At 38.9% G+C, this 16545-nt stretch overlaps 1 protein-coding gene across 2 annotated transcripts in view; it reads left to right on the forward strand.

Annotated features, from left to right (window-relative positions):
* The window catches only part of AKAP6 (A-kinase anchoring protein 6), a 502115-nt gene that overhangs the window by 408355 nt on the left and 77215 nt on the right, over positions 1-16545 (forward strand). For both annotated transcript variants that reach the window (XM_059710250.1, XM_059710259.1), the window contains exons 10-11: positions 6454-6600; positions 9636-9860. In XM_059710250.1, the coding sequence (XP_059566233.1) occupies positions 6454-6600; positions 9636-9860 (372 nt within the window). The remainder of the gene's footprint in view (positions 1-6453; positions 6601-9635; positions 9861-16545) is intronic.

A 16545-nucleotide genomic window follows, 5' to 3' on the forward strand; every position in this document is an offset into this window, starting at 1 on the left:
GTTGCTAATGAGTGTATTAGCAAACAATGTCCCCTTTACAAGGCTTAAGTAGATCAGGATTTTTTTAAGCAGCTTACTATCCTTATTTTTATATAATGAAAAATATCATCTGCCCCCAATTGCTAGAACAACTGAAGTAATGATGTAATTATTGCTGTGCCATTATTTTGGCAATGGTGAACTATAGTTTTTAGTTCTTGCACTAGAAAATAGTTATTTTCTTTAACAAACATAAGCTTTTCATTACAATACCTGAAGATCTTAACTACAGACTAACAGAAAACTTAGAAGTGAGGGGAGAAATAATATGTGGATGATTCTTCTTTCCTCAGTTCAGTATGCGAGTATCCAGCAAAGAGTTCTCTAAAAGGTTGCTTGTTTGAAACTAATTAAAGACAGGTCTAAAAAGAAAAGAAGAGGGGATCAAAAGAATTACATTAGGTGTCAGGATGTTGTTTGGGGAAGTTTTATTTAGATTTTTGTAATTCTATTCCAGGAAAAAGCTAAATTCTAAAAATACCCATTTTGTACCATAATTTCGTATTTGCGTTATTTTTGCAATAAGACATGTGTCAACAGCAAGCATCTTGAAGAAATCATCTCTGCATTGGCGTATTAGCACATTATGGTGAAAAGAGGGGCTTGTGCTTTTCACGCAGTGCATTTCAGTCTTCAATTAATGTGAAAGCACTACAATGCCTATGCAACTTCTCTTGCCTAGTGGTGCACCATTTATCATTGCAGTTTTACATTGACCTTGACACCCACTTCATTAGAATAAAGATTGTCTACCATTTAGGTTACATTGTTCCTCTGCACAGAGACCCCATGCAAATTTCTGTTCAGATAGAAGAGCTGTGAGGCTGTCAGAGGTCATCTGCATTAAATGATTGCAGCTATTTTCCAACTGCTTCTTTTCATTCTCCTCAATTCAGGCTAGGAGGATCAATCAAGTCTTCTGCCTGAAACAGTGGGACTGCTGGGAATATAACTGTTTTTGGTAGTAGTGGGTATGCTCTAAACAGTATTAAATATTTAATATAAACTCATTAAAGGCCATGCAAAGGCTTCAGAAATATCTCAAATTTATAGAAAAAATCAAAGGAACCAGAGAACCTTTTAAAACATAAATAGGAGAATAATAATCAATTGTATAATTTTAAAGAGTATAATTACAATAGTTCTTAAACTTAGTAAATCCCCTGTTTAGGACATTTTTTTCTTGCTCTTGACTTGGGTACAGAAGGGACAAGACAGGAAAGCTTTGGTGTTTTATGCAGTATTTTGCACAAAGTCAGCATGAGAAGTTTGCAGTTATTGGTGTTTTTATTTTTGTTCTATAACAATGAATTCTGTGCTGGGTATTTATTTTAAAAGCGTTGGGTATTTGTTATGTAAAATAAATGATTGGAGAAATAAGTTGCCAGGTTTCCTACTTAAGTTTTCTGAGTGATATAATTGGAATTAAATTATTAATGGGAGATACTTTTAGAAAGATTGTTTTATGATCTTCTATTAGGGAATTTGCAATTCATTTTAATATTTGTAGTTTGATTTATATTAAAGATAATGCAATCTATGTCCAATTAACAATACATGGCCAATGTAATGTGATTTCCAGATCATGCAAATGGAATAAGCTAGAAGAGGGGGGAAAACTCAATTCTTAACCTCAGATGTAATTTGCTGTGCGAGTTCTGGCAATTTTAAATGACATTGCACTTTTTAATTTTTCCAAAGGCTCAGCAGCAAATTTATCCCAATCAAGAAAGCCTATTATTAATTTACAAGGACAATTGTAGGAGTCTCTATAATTTCTCTCTGCAATTATTCGCCCTAAATCGCTAATGGTGAAACACAAGGAGTTTGTAAGAAATAAGGACAATTATTTGTCTTGGGCTTGAACCCTCTTCTTCAGGCTTGAACACCTTCCCGAAGTGTTGGGGAGGTGAGCTCCCGCGAAGCAGCACTTGCAGGGTAAGCGCAGGACTGTGTTCTGAAAAAGGGGGCAGCACAGGAGCTGCTGCAAAGCAGATCCCGCACTCGGCATTACAGCTGAGCTGTGGGTCTGGACTTTCATATAAAAAGACTCTTTGTTCACCACTGAATGGCATTAGGCATGGACTTGCTGAGGGGCCACCATGAAGCCTCACATGAGGAGGGCAAACACTAGCCAGAAAACACAATATCAGAGTCATAGACAGGGACATCTCTGCATTTTGTGCAAAAATGCATATTTTTTGACGCATAATTTTGCCAGTAGTTTGGTGTTTTGGTGTGTTCCTAGCATATGCTTTCTAGCTGATAGACCAAAATACATTTTATTTTCTCAGTGTATTTTCTCTGTCTGTCTGCCTATCTATCTATCCATTGTGTGCTTATGGGATTACGTTGAATATATAGGTGTTTGTGGCATTATTTTGTACTGGGAAAGATATTCAAGTATCTTTATTATTATATCTGTCACTGTAATAACTAGATCACTTTCTTTGCTTTAACGCTTCCTGATATAAAGTCACATAAAGCCCAGTTAAAATATACTATATGATGTAAATACTAAAATCCGGAAGACACCGAATCTGACAGCCCTGTTCTAATAATGGAGAAAATTCTTTGGTTTAATTCTTGTGTTTCTTGTAGCCAAAACTTCACTCTCCACTCAGCAATGTCTGGTCTCTTTTCAGCATAACCAACAGAAGCACCATACAAAAGTCTTACAATGGATGTCTTAATCTCTCTGTGTGCTTTTAGAGCATTATTTTGAATTCCATCATGCTGCCTTTTTTCTTTCCTCTTCTGAAGTTTTATTACAACAGTAGAATTCCCAGGGAGCTTTGGGGGCAAGGTTCACATAATATAGCCCTGAAGTTTTGCTTAGGTGGAATCTATCCCCCAATCTTGGCCATCTTTTGATGATCTTTCTATTTCAAAAAGATTCACTGGGTAGCATCTTACAGCATTAGCTGGATGCAGTTTATTTTTTATTTTTTTATTTACTAGACAGTGAGCATCTATAACCCTTTCATGATGCTTTCTTTCTCTGACCTCACAGTGACAAGGCATCTTGTTCTTTAACATTGAGGGAGGCAGGAAAATGCTTGAGTTGCTCAATGTGTGCCTTCTATACCAGTTTCAAAATGGCTTATTCTTCTGGTTTCCATGGTGACAATTAACACTGTTTCAAGGCATTGTTCCAGTCTCCATTTGGGCAGAATTTGCGATGTGATTTTTAACAAAAAAAAAAAAAAAAAAAAAAAAGGGTTTTAAGAGGGAAAAAAGCCTTTAGCAGAACTGTCAAAAAAGTTATCTCAATCAAGTCTTCATGCATTTCTAATTATATTTACTTCAGAAATCCCCATTTTTGCTGGCTTTGTTTTATAATTTAATTTTGGCATTCGTGCTTTTAAAAAGTAAGTATGGAGTACAAATTTTCTAAAAACTTCTTTAGTACTTAGTTAAAACAGCAGTCTAGTGTTTGTGGTTATTTGGAACTGTTTTTTAAAGTTTTCTTTATATATCCTGTATACACACAGAAGTGGCATTTGGAATGGGAGTGGCCTGTGTCTTTAATTTAGATCATTCACATATCTATTAGGAGGCTTCGGCAGTCAAAATTAAATTGGCCAAGCAAATACGCTTAATAATGTAAATATGCCCTTTCAATAGAGTATATTTTATTTTTGACTAGACAGAGAAGCCCAGCACAGGTGCTGTGGGGAAATTAAATACTGGCTGCTTATTTACCTTAGCACTCAAGAAAAGCCATCTAACTTTAACTTTGCTGCTCATTTTTGGCTATTGAAGGGTAGTCTAGATCACAACATCCACAGACTACAGGACACAGTGGGGCAGCCTTGACTCACTTACTGCTGTGGGTGAAATTAATATGAAGATTAAATGATCTTCTCACCACAAGAGAAAGTAGCCCTACTTGATAGGATGACCAAGAACTGAGAGAGCTGGTGGTTGATTCTCCCTGTCTAATGCTTCTGAAGAGACGGAGAAGAGCAAAGCCATACCAACATCAACACAAATGTAACCCTTCTGGCATCATTACATATACAGCTTAAGGCCCTAAATCATATCTGCTTCAGCTTTCAGAGTGCTTCAGATAGTAAGCATTTTCACTTTAAATTACAGGACATTCTAGTACCTTTCATGCCCATTTACCCATACATCTAACAATTAGCTGGATTCTCCTAGTTTTTATAGTTTGAAGGCTTTGTCCATCAATCACATCTTTCATCAGGCTGTTTATACAGTAGGTTACACGGTGACAAAGACAGAGAGCATACATAAGACACTTGTTTGTCTTTTAAATGTAATAACCTTCTATAATAGCTGTTGCAGTGACTACTTGTACTACATTTCACAGAGAAAATTATTTTATGTCTAAAATGAAATTAATTGCTTTTTGTAGTTTTATTATTACAAGACTGTCATGTTTATGGGACACATCTAAACTGTTTTCTTTCTTGATTGATCTGCTGTGCAGGAGCTGTTCCAAGTTAGGGTAAAGCTGGGGGGCGAGCTTGTCATAGGTGAATGTGATAACTAGTCCAGGCCACTCCCGGGAGACACAGCCGGAGCACTCCCTCTGCCAGTTAGTGCACGTGGCATAAGCTAAAGATCTGAGTAGGATTCTTCTGCCTGCCTGGAATGCTGGTTCCCCGTATTATTATGTAAATCTTTGTTAGCAGCATCATCTTTGGATGGGTATCTGACTACAGAAAGCAGATTGCCCTCTCCTCCAATCGTTGCTCTAACAAATAAAACACTATGTAGCTTTCTAGAATACTTGTTCAGTGTTGGGTCCAGCATGCTCGAGTGGACGTTGGTTTTTCTAAGTGTTGAAGTAACGTGCTCCTGGTAATTGTCTGCTGTTAGAAAGCACAATCAGAATTTCCCAGGTATCACAGGCCAAATGATGAAAGCGCTCTAAAGCAAACCTTAATTTTTTTCATCATGCATATTCATGTAATTTTGGATACTCTGACACCCTGATCAACATTCGTTAATACTATGAAATGCTTCCAATCACATTATTTAAAATATTTTGTTCTGTGCGCCACAAATGACTAACATTTGGAGAAGTTTACATAATACAAATAATGTGCATGCTTAGTGCAAATGAAAGATTAAAATATGAACCAGAAAATATGCAAACATTTGCATGCAAATGCTGAGGATCTATTAACCGAAACGAGGATTTCACACCTTCTTTTTCTTTAAGCTGTTTCCAATTGTATTTAATTTGGGATCTGACACAATATCATGTTTTCAAGGTAAATAAAATCAACCAACTGCTTGGGCAAGTTTTGAACTTGCTGATTTGCTACTTTGCTCAGACAAATGCTTTTCTTATTAGATCTGATAAAGCCTCATCTCAGCTCAGTCAGGGCAATGGAGCAACACTGTCAGTGGCCTGACTTTATGCCTCAATGAAATAAATTTTGGGATTACCATTATATTTTTGAAATGTGCTAAAATTGTGGAATTTGTTTACTATTTTAACCAGAATTTAGTTTTTCCTCTTAGAGATGTCATTATGTATATATTTAGCAACGACAGCCATGGTCATTTATACCTGTTCATCATATAGGACTTTCTCACTATGAAGTTATCCAAGTAGTTATTTGAAGAGAATCACCATGGTAACTGTCATATTAAGTAGCACCTACGTTATCTGTAGCAAACATCTTTTAGGAGAGACTCACTTGGCAGTGTGGTGGACTACAAGGTTGGGGGAGAGTGTTCTGTAGTCAGTTGGGATGCCTGAGAACATTTTCCAGTATCCAATAAGGAAGCATCGATTTGTTGCCATTCTTAAATCACTGGTTTTCTTTTTCCTCTCTAGTTGTACCCCATCTCCAAGCCGACACAGAGTTTTTAAGTAAAAGAAAAATGAAAACAAAAATCTTAACTGCGAATTCAGAGAACTTATAGGATAAGGAGGACGTCACACAATCTTGAGGGATCATTTTATTTGTACCTTTGGGGGCACAGATGACAGATGGGCAGCACCCTGGAGCCAAATGTTGACCAAAATTAACTGAATATTAGCTCCCCTGACTTAGACCATGTATTTTCCTATTCAGAATATTTTAAATTGGAGATCAAATGTGTGTGTGAACTTTAGTTTACTGTCTAAGGCGGGGGGGGGGGGGAATGGACACATATGTAATACCCTTTGTAATACTTTAAGCAATAAAAATAAATAAATAAAAAGACATAAATCTTAGTCAACTACATGGAATGAATAACTTGGATGTTCGTGTATGTGTGAGTAATATATATATATTTGTAACTATCTTCAGCAATGTTCCTCTACTACTCAAGTTATTTAGGTTTAGTCTCCTCACAAATATTCTTGGAAACAAAAACGTTTAACCTCCATGAGCATCGCTAGTGCTGTGCTCAGACTATCTAAGACCCTCTCTCTTCTTGTTGTAGCGATACAGCGTGGAAATGTCCATCCGGAGCCTGAAAAAGACAGAGCTGCTGAGTAAGGTGGAAGCTTTGAAGAAAGGTGGCGTTTTACTACCAAATGATCTCCTTGAAAAAGTGGATTCAATTAATGAAAAATGGGAACTGCTTGGGGTATTTGCATTTTTATTACTGTTTGTAGGCTATGTGTACATTTTTTGTGTAGTAAAGTACTCTATCTGTCTGATTTCTAATTTGAGGCACAAATATCTCTCTCTTTCAATTCACTACCTACATTTCAAACAAGCTATCATGCTATTATGGCTGAAAAACACTGCTTTTCCTCTTCTGTTGATTTTTTTTTTTTACTCTCAGCTTGTCTCCTCTCAGATTTTAATAATTTTGGTTCTTTAATACATAAAGAAGTAAGTAAAATATGCCGTGTATTATGGGTATGCACCAAGTCAATGATAATACAGTATATCTGATATACACTGCCTGTCATGCTTGAATGCACGTTAATAGAATTTATTCTGAAGGTACATGTTAGAGACATCACTGTTTAACTCTTTCCTGGACCCTTCCAGTGGAAAGTGCAGTTGTCACTACAACCTTCAAGTCACGTGAAAGCCACTAAAACAAAGATGCAAATTTGACCCAGATCTGAATTGCAGAATTAAATTGGTCTCTGTTTTGTGCCTCAATTTCCAGCTCCCTTTTAACAAAAGCCAAAAAAAAAGTTTCATGTAATTCATTTCACGCAATGATGGGCTGGGTCTCAGCCAAAGACTGAGATGCAAGAATCTGGCAAAAAGGCAATATAGAGGCTCGGTTAGCCAGAGGCCAGGATGGCTGTGCAGGAGGCAGTGCTGTCCTTTTGTGGAAGACAGCTGAGAGAGAGAGGTTAAACAGTATTTTTTCATCAACTTCTCTCCTAAATTGCCTTCACTTCAAATCAAGGGTAAGCTAAATTTGTCAATTACTTAAATGATTAATTATAATAGCTAAGTATGGGTGGTGTCAGTTATGGAGCCTAATTTTGCATGCCTTCCATTTCCTGTCTTTTTTTTTTTTAATTTTTAAAGAAATAATGCTCCAAAAATATTTTGAATTAAAAGCTCTCCGTGTACCTTGATGACTTGGAGGAGTGCCAATGCTCAGTTTCTGCTGAGCTTAATCTAGGTGATTAAAAAGCTGAGAGTTTAATCCCCGCTTTCTCATCTAAATTCACTACACTCTGCGAGTGTGCAAAGTAACTTAAAATGTTAAAAGTTTTTACTCTGACCTATCGTTACATTACTTTTTAATAGTAATTAATGGCTTTCACATTGTCATATGGTGATTTAAATCAGAACCTTCTAAATTCTACAGAATTCCTTGATCTCCTACAGGAGAAATATGGGACATTTTAAAACATTGTTTCCTAAATAAGGACAGCAACTTTAGGTGCCTGATAGATAAAGAAATAGTTTGGTTATATAGAAATAGAACTATATCTTTTTCTAATTTGATCAATAACTAACAATAATCTTTCTTTGAAAATTGTTTAAAGTATGTCATGTATATTGCTTTCTCGACAAAAATTTAAATCAACATAACATTGAAAACAGAATATTTAGTTATTCTTTATGAGTCAGAGACCTTAAAAATGGTTGCCATTTTGACAATAACACCATTTGAATACAATATGCAGAGTTGTGTAATGATTTAGGGAGCGAGAAGGGTGGAGGGAAGGTTTGAATAAAACCTGTGCCACACTAACACCAGCAGGCCTGCCACTCTAATTGGCATGATTACATTTTAATTGGCATGAAAAAAAATTTAAAGACAAGGATTTTAACTTCTAACAATAGTAAAATAGAGGGATATGGTTTTTAATATTACTTTCATCTAAGGTGAACAGTGTGGAATGGAAATACATTAGAATGAAATGTCAGTGGTGCGTACAGTTTAATCTGTGAAATTTTGTCCCCTGTGCTGCATATTACTCTGTCTCAATTGCATATTAAACAACCCTATCAAGGCAGGCATTGGCATCTGCTGTGCTGACACAAATTGTGAATTAAATGAAATTGATGTCCTCTGTCGTATATTTATGAAGACGGACCATTCTCTGAAGTATTCTGTTTATGAAGAATTTATGATTGCAAACTGTTCCAGAACAAAAAAGTGGCAATAAATTCTTTTTTGTGACCCTACCCTCCAAGGGCATTGATTTCACCTCCTGCTGCTACTTTTGTTACAGCATAAAAACAATAGCTAAATCTGGATTCTACTGAGGGTCTTCAAATTATCAATATTTGCACCATGAAAATATAAGCGTGTTGGCAAGAAAGGTTATTTTTCTGTTATGATCTCCTAAAGATGCTATTTACAGAACACTACACAGCAGTTGAATGTTTGTTGACTTAATTTTATTTGTGTTTTAAAGGTTATTTTTTAGGTTTAATTCGTCAATATAGATTAACTCCTACTGATTCTCCAAAGAGAGTGTTTTCCACAAAAACAACACAAAAAAGCCCTCCCTGACTCCACCTTCATGACGGAGTCGTTAATCGAAGAAGGCACTGGCATCGTGGATTGGGACTGATTTTAATACATATGTTGGAAAGTCTAGCACCCACAAATTCAAAGTGGGGGAAATTGTGGGGCCGTACAATTTCCAAGTCAGCTAAAATGAGCAACAGCGCCAAGGAGTCTGCCCCTTCTTAAAGCCCTCCATCAGATGATCTGGTGAATTGCACTAAACAAAACCAAAACAAGGAATTCAATTCCTCATGCACAATCCTCTCTTGGCCTCTGTAGTACACTGGTTAAACTCAGACTTCTATCTCCTGAAAATTTTATGCAGAGAATTTTTTACTACAAACTTGCATTATGAGAATTCAAATGAATTTTTATCAGTGACCATGGTGAACTTTTGGGTCAAATCTCCTTTCTGTTAAAGGAAACTATAAGTGAATGAGGTCTTCTTAAGCCACTAGTGGTAGTCAGAACAACACACATTCCGCAAGAATTCAAATCCTAAATGGAACAGTGAGCTAATCTGAATGAATGTTAGTGGTGAGGTGGCAGGTGTGGCTGGACACTCTCCAGGGGTTTGTGTCACCAGCCAAACTGTGATACGGTTTTGGTACCCAAGCTAATCTGTGTTTTTACTTTTGTTGGTGTTTTTTATTTTTGTGTTTGTTTATAATTTGATGCATTAGAAAACCCTGGGAGAGAAGATCCAGGATACAATGGCAGGGCCCCGTGGGTCGGGGCCACGTGACCTGCTCTCTCCTGAAAGCGGAAGCCTGGTAAGGCAGCTGGAGGTCAGGATCAAAGAGCTGAAAGGGTGGCTGAGAGATACAGAGCTTTTCATCTTCAATTCCTGTCTGAGACAAGAAAAGGAAGGAACAATGAGTGCTGAGAAACAACTGCAATACTTTCAGGTAATAAAAAAACAATCAGAGTTGATAAAAAGCTTTCTTTATGGTAGGGATGAAATATTTATCAAGTACATAAAGTATTATACCCATGTATCTATGTATCACTGTGCACTTAAATGTTTCCTTGAATTTATAGACACCCTCCACATTTCTTATATGCCAGCGCCTGTGTGTATAAAGATGAACGTTAAGCGTATCAAATACTCATTGGATGGGGGGAGCTCCGCTGCTGCTGGTGTGTTTTGTGCAGTGCTTGCGGAGGGGCGGCTTTGATAAATTAAAAGCAGACCGACAAACACTAAACATGATAATTTTGAAAGGCAGACCTAAATGTTCTATAAATAATGTGGCTAAAATACTTCTGTTCATTGATACGATAAAAGCATATGATTTAACTGATGACCATTAATGCTAAGAAAAGGAAACTTACTTTTTACAAATGAAAGCATCAACTACTCATGGAGGGAAGAAATCAAGTAAAAGAGATTCCTACATGATAGGCATATTCCATCGTAGACAAATGCCAACCCTAGTAATGCAGCTGTGTGTGTGTGCACTGTATGGATGTTCATGAAGAAGAGCGTGTCCCCCTGTTTGTTTCCGTGGCCTACACAATAATTTTCCAAAAACAGTTTAAAATTCAGATGTTTTCCCTTGCTGCCCATGCTGGCCTGGACTGCTTGAACCCTCTCATAAGGCAGTCATTACCTGGGCTCTTGGTGGTGTCAGCCTGAAGCTTTGGGATTGTAGAATATGAGTTTGGTAGCAAGAAACCTTGTGACATGGAAGTTCTTAAAGAGGAGGAAGGGGAAAACTAAGAAAGAAAGAACCTCTTGGGACCAAGCAACTGTTTCTTCACAAGGCCTTCCAGGACTAGGTTTTATTCATTTCACACCCTGTGCCCTGCAGTCTTCCAGCAATCTATTAGGGAATTTAGTCATAGTCGCATTGGCTCACCTTCCCTCTGCCAGACAGGCAGGGCCACCTTGCTCACCAGCATAGTTCAAGAGAAAGCACCCTCAAAGGTGAGACCACAGTGCTTCCCACCAAACTGCCTGTAGTACACACCTACAGCTTATTTTGGTTGAAAACCTCCTCTTCCGCCATTGAATTGGCAAGACCAAACTGGCAGTTAAAAGAAAGCCTTTTGCCAAGTCAGATGGGTTTTACTGTCTAAAATCCAATATCCAGATGATTTGTTATTTCATCTCTACTTGTCTCACCCTAACTAACTCCTGTTACAGGGAGGTGGAATCTTCAGCTATTTCCCTCTGTGTTGTTTGAACTTAACATGTACCTTATAAAGCATCCTGGTCATTAGTAGGCAGGATGTTGTGAAATAACATTATTTTCTGTATGGTATCTATATTGTAGCTTTAGTGAACTGGTTAATGGCCCCAGCCAGTTGTGTAATCTTGGCCATGTTTCTTGTGTGATCTCTTGGTGCATCAGTTTCTTCATCTATAAAATGGGATGCTGCTAGTATTTATCTCACAGGATAATGAGTTTACATATGTAAACTATTATTTCTACTTTTGTAATGGTGCATTTGCAAGGGGTCAAAATATCTTAACATAAGCTCAAAAATGTCACATAATAATTAGAAACAGTAACAGGACGTTTGTTATTATAGATATTTCTATATCTACCTTTCTACCCACATATCTCATACATTGATAGTTGAAATCAACTTTTTTTTTTTTATATTTGCTATTATTATAAAGTAGAGGTCTGGTGCATGGATTTGTGCACTGGTGGGAGGCATAGATGGTCAACCAAAAGGCTGTGGACCCGCCCTCTGAGTGACTGCTCCTGCAGCAGCTGCTTATCCTGGTCAGCCAAGCAGCGCTCCTACTGTGGGGGGCACACTGACCACCAGGGGGAAGCTCCTGCTTTGAGCATCTGCCCCCTGGGGGTCAGTGCGCATCATAGCGACTGGTCAACCAGTCATTCCAGTCATTCCACTGTTCGGTCACTGGGCTTTTATATATATAGATGAAAACATAAGCAGTTCTGCATTAATTTAGCTGATGCTTCCAAAGAACATTAGCTTTATGCTTTAGCTTTGTATAGTGTCATCGACATCATTCTCGGCTAGGTCCTAGTAAGAAATGTGAAAGTGTTTAAAAGACAGAAAGAGAGACAGAGGGAAGCCATGCTAGACTTCCAGATCATTAGATAGCTCCTAGGAGTCCTAATGATTTGCTAACACTTTCTAACCATAAGGGGAATATTCTCTACACCTAATTCATTATTTACCATGTGCTTCTTAGTGCCTGAAAATAATCATAGAATTTTAATTTCACAAGTACCAGAGACTATCACATGCTTTTTGCTATTTTACTTCTTTTCTTCAAAAATATTTTTCCTTAGAGCATTTTTATGTTGCTAGTGTCACTATTTATTAAACTAACTGCTTTTATACCCCACGCTTATTTATTTAGCTATTTAAAATATAATATAATAAATTCAGAGACTTTCCTACCCCAAACAAAAGGTAAGACCATGATGGTAAGGTTACTGGCAAGATGCTAAGTCCTGGGTACTTATCTCCTTGAAGGAAAGATTTCAGTCAAGAGGCAAAGGGCAGCAAAGGAAACAAGAATTTATTGCCTGCAGCAAAACTATAGTCAGGACAGTGAAACAAGCAAGGGTTTAGAAAAAGCAACAGGAGAGCCTAGGTGGGGCTGCTGTCGCTCACTGAGAAGTCAGAGAACGGGGGCCTTGGAGACAGGTTCAGGGGGTTAGCTCAGGAGGAGCTGCCACTGCCCACTGCTCCCCTGGGTGCAAGTCTCCTGGGGTCCCTTCGAGTTTAGGGTATATAATGTCTGTGGGGGAAGAAGAAGAGGAAGGGAATGGCAGGAGTGTGCCCCCTGGGAGAGAAATCGAGCTGGGTCCTTGGTGTTGAGGGTATTTATCTCTCTCTTGCCGGTGAGAATCTTAGGGAAGTCTCAGGAGAGGTCTCAATGGGATAAGCATCAGCTTTCCAGGTGTGCTCTTTCAGGGCCGTGGTCTCCACTGATTGGTCGGCTCTAGAGCAGGAAGTCATTAGTTAATGCAGCTGTTCCTGAGGCAGCCAAGGTGTCACTTGTCTGGTTTTGCTGCTTTTCTGGGCCTGGAGCTGAAATACAAATGAGGCCTTGATGTTATCTCTAGGGAGGAAAAGGTCAGGGTGTCTATGCCTTATGACCAGAGATATGCTAGGATAGGAAAGGTCCCACTAGGGCAGTGATGGCGAACCTATGACACACGTGTCAGAGGTGACACGAGAACTCATTTTTTTGGTTGATTTTTCTGTGTTAAATGGCATTTAAATATATAAAAGAAATATCAAAAATATAAGTCTTTGTTTTACTATGGTTGCAAATATCAAAAATGTTGTGCCCAGATTTCAAAGTTCCCAAGACCCCCAGGGAGCCCGTCAGTCCAATGCAAAAGCAAAGAGTCATTCATTTCAAACCCGGGTTTGGCTCCCCTGCCACACTCACCGATGCAACGGTAAGCTCCAGTGGCCGAGAGAGAGAACTCTGTGTGGAGAGAGGCTTTATAGGGGGCAGGGGCAAGGGGAGGAGAAAGGACTGTGGGCCCTGCCGATTGGCCAGGCGCCAATCGGTGTCTCATTACACAGGATGTGGTCATAGTGATGGCGTGCACTTCCCTTAACTATCATTGGCCAGTCCAGAGAAATCCTGGGCGTGGCCAGCAGTGGCTTGGCTGTGGGGAAGAAGCCTTGCTGAGCACATGGCCAAGGTAAGATGGAGGGCATAGCCCTTACCCTGGGGCAAGGTGGAGGGCGTAGTCCTCGCCCTTTCAAAAAAATTTCTACATGTGACACGGCACCAGAGTTAAGTTAGGGTTTTCAAAATGCTGACACACCGAGCTCAAAAGGTTCGCCATCACTGCACTAGGGACAAGGTTCTTGTTTTCCCAGCTTTGCCCCTTACTAGGCACACAGGGCTTTCTGCCCTGCTGACCTGAACCTGGCCCATGGTCCTTGCCCTGCTCATGCCTATCTAACTGCCTATGGCTGTAAGGGACGCCTCACCGTATGGTTTCCCAATCCAAGTCCATCCTCTGCTCTTCTCACCTAAGGTAATCATGTTCCTGGACCCATAGTCTTGATTTCACTTGCTTTCCTTTGGCAGGGAATGATGTTTTAATTTTAGTTGTTTTTCACTTTATTAAAAGATATCAATCATGCTGTGTTACTTTTAGGATTTCCTTTTTAATTTAATATTGTAATGCCAATATTTATTTATGTCCCCAAGTATGGCTATTATTCACTTAATTTGACAATTGTATAATATTCCATTGTGAGTAAATACATGCATCTCACCTAAGGCTCATAGCAACCTCTGAAGTCGGTATGAGGATCCTGATTTTACAGATATGGAAAGAGGCACATGGACGGACTTTAAGTTTCCAAGGTCACTTATAGTGAGTGACAGAATTAGGTTTCAAATTCAGGGCCGTCTGACTCTACAGCTCAGTCTCTGAACTACTATGCAAAACTGATATTTACTGAATGCCCTTCCATGCACGGTGACTCAAAAAGAAGAACAGGACACAATTAAATGTCATTGTTTCTTTCTGGGAGGTTTATCAGTCATAGTCTTCGGCAATTTAGCCAGAATTGTAAATAGCTTTAGCTACTGACAATTCGGGGAGTTGAAAAGATTTGTGTTTTGTTTTACATTTTTGTACTAGGTCAGTGTAAATTTTCTTGCCATATGTCACTTTTAAAAATTGAAACTTTGCAATCTTTCTTTGAGATTAGAGCTCTGACAATTTTTCTTTGTGGCCAGAAACTCTAGTCCCTTCTAACATATTGACCTTGAAACATTTGATCAGATAAGCTAAGTGGATCTAACATGATAACACTTCTTTTAAAGAAAGCTTTATGCACGTCTGTTGGAATAAATGTCTTTCCTACCCAGCATTTTAAATATTTCTGAGCTGTTTACCCTTTAGCACTTAGTGTGATTAATCAGGTGTTTTGTATATTACCACTTCATTGGAAGAATGAAACCAAATGTTTGTAACACAATCATAATGTAATGTTTATAAACTCTCAAAATTGTAATTGGCAAGCTTATGTAGAATAAAAACTTTTTGCTTACTACAAATTCAAAGAACAGATACCCTCTGCCTTTCTAAGTGACAAAGCCACTCAGGTAGGAGAGCCATTAAAGAATGTTCATGTGTGGGGAAATGTTTGCCATGTTCTGCCTATTCTTTCTTTTTTTGTTAAAATATATTTTATTGATTTTTTCACAGAGAGGAAGGGAGAGGGATAGAGAGTTAGAAACATCGATGAGAGGGAAAGATCGATCAGCTACCTCCTGCACACCCCCCACTGGGTATTTGCCCGCAACCAAGGTACATGCCCTTGACCAGAATCGAACCTGGGACCCTTGAGTCCACAGGCTGATGCTCTTTCCACTGAGCCAAACCGGTCAGCCTCTGCCTATCCTTGAGAGTTCCTAAATGTTCCTGCCATTATAGGTCACACAGAAGACAGGCTTTATCTACCAGGTTCAGCTTTATGATTCTCCATTCTCTAAAATCTCAGACTCTTAACAGAATCAATTCCTTTATATATCACCCAGAGTCATGATAGATAAGCCACAGTGCACTGCCCAGGAGAGCCGGGGGAGGGTGCTGCATATAAACAGGAAGACCTGTCGCCCTGTAGATACAGTTTCCATCTCAGAGCTTGGTTTGGGATGAGAGAAAGGATCTGGGTCTTGAGTTTTCTGACAAAGAGAAAAGACAATTGTGGAACGTATTTTTCTTGAAGGCAGTAAGTGTGATAAATGTGGAATTAGTCACAAGGCAAAAGTTTACCCAGGACTGGGAACATCAAAGCCCAGCACTGGGAGAGACATGAAGACGGAAACCCAAGAGCCCGGGGACAAAAATGCAAAATTGTCAAGGGGTGAGCGCCCCCTGACATCAAAGTGCAGAGAGCACATGGGAGGGTGACCCAGGTGGCTGGCAAGGCCCTGAGAGTTGTGTGTGTGCACGTTCGGTGCCATTGGCTGGAAAGAACCATTTTTTACCGGTGACCAGTCAGAGAGAAAAGGGAATACATAATTACTTAGTTATATATTCTTTGTATCCCATAACCAATTTCATTATTTTAAAAACTCAAATCAGGAGACACGATCCATTACCAGCTACAGGAGTTGCCACACTGGCCCGGACCCAGAACCCCCTGGGAAGGGCAGGTTAGACCCAGAAACCTTCTCATCAGGAGGTGGCTGGGAGGAAAGGTTCGGTAACCTCGTCAATATTAATACCCCAAATTTGCTAAGCAATTTAAATTTGACCACGAACTTTTATGCATGTCACTATACTTAAACCCTAACACTAATTATGTAAGTTGAAAATTGTGCACCCTCCTTATGTGTATTTTTACTTATTTTTACGATAGAGAACTTGAGGTGTGGAAAGTTAATGCAACTTGTTTGAAGCCCACAGAAACCAGCAGCAGAGACAGAGCAAAAGCAACAGCCTCTGGGTTCAAGTTCTAATATTCTGCCCTCCCACCATTCACTGACCTTCAAAAATAAACACGGAAAAGTCATTTTACTCTAAATCAAGCATTGGCAGACATATTCTGTAAAAGGCCAGATAATACAGTCTCTGTTGCAACACTCAATTCTGCTGCTGTGGTGTAAAAGCA

This window comes from Myotis daubentonii, chromosome 1 (assembly GCF_963259705.1).
Source record: "Myotis daubentonii chromosome 1, mMyoDau2.1, whole genome shotgun sequence".
Classification (NCBI taxonomy): Eukaryota; Metazoa; Chordata; class Mammalia; order Chiroptera; family Vespertilionidae; genus Myotis; species Myotis daubentonii.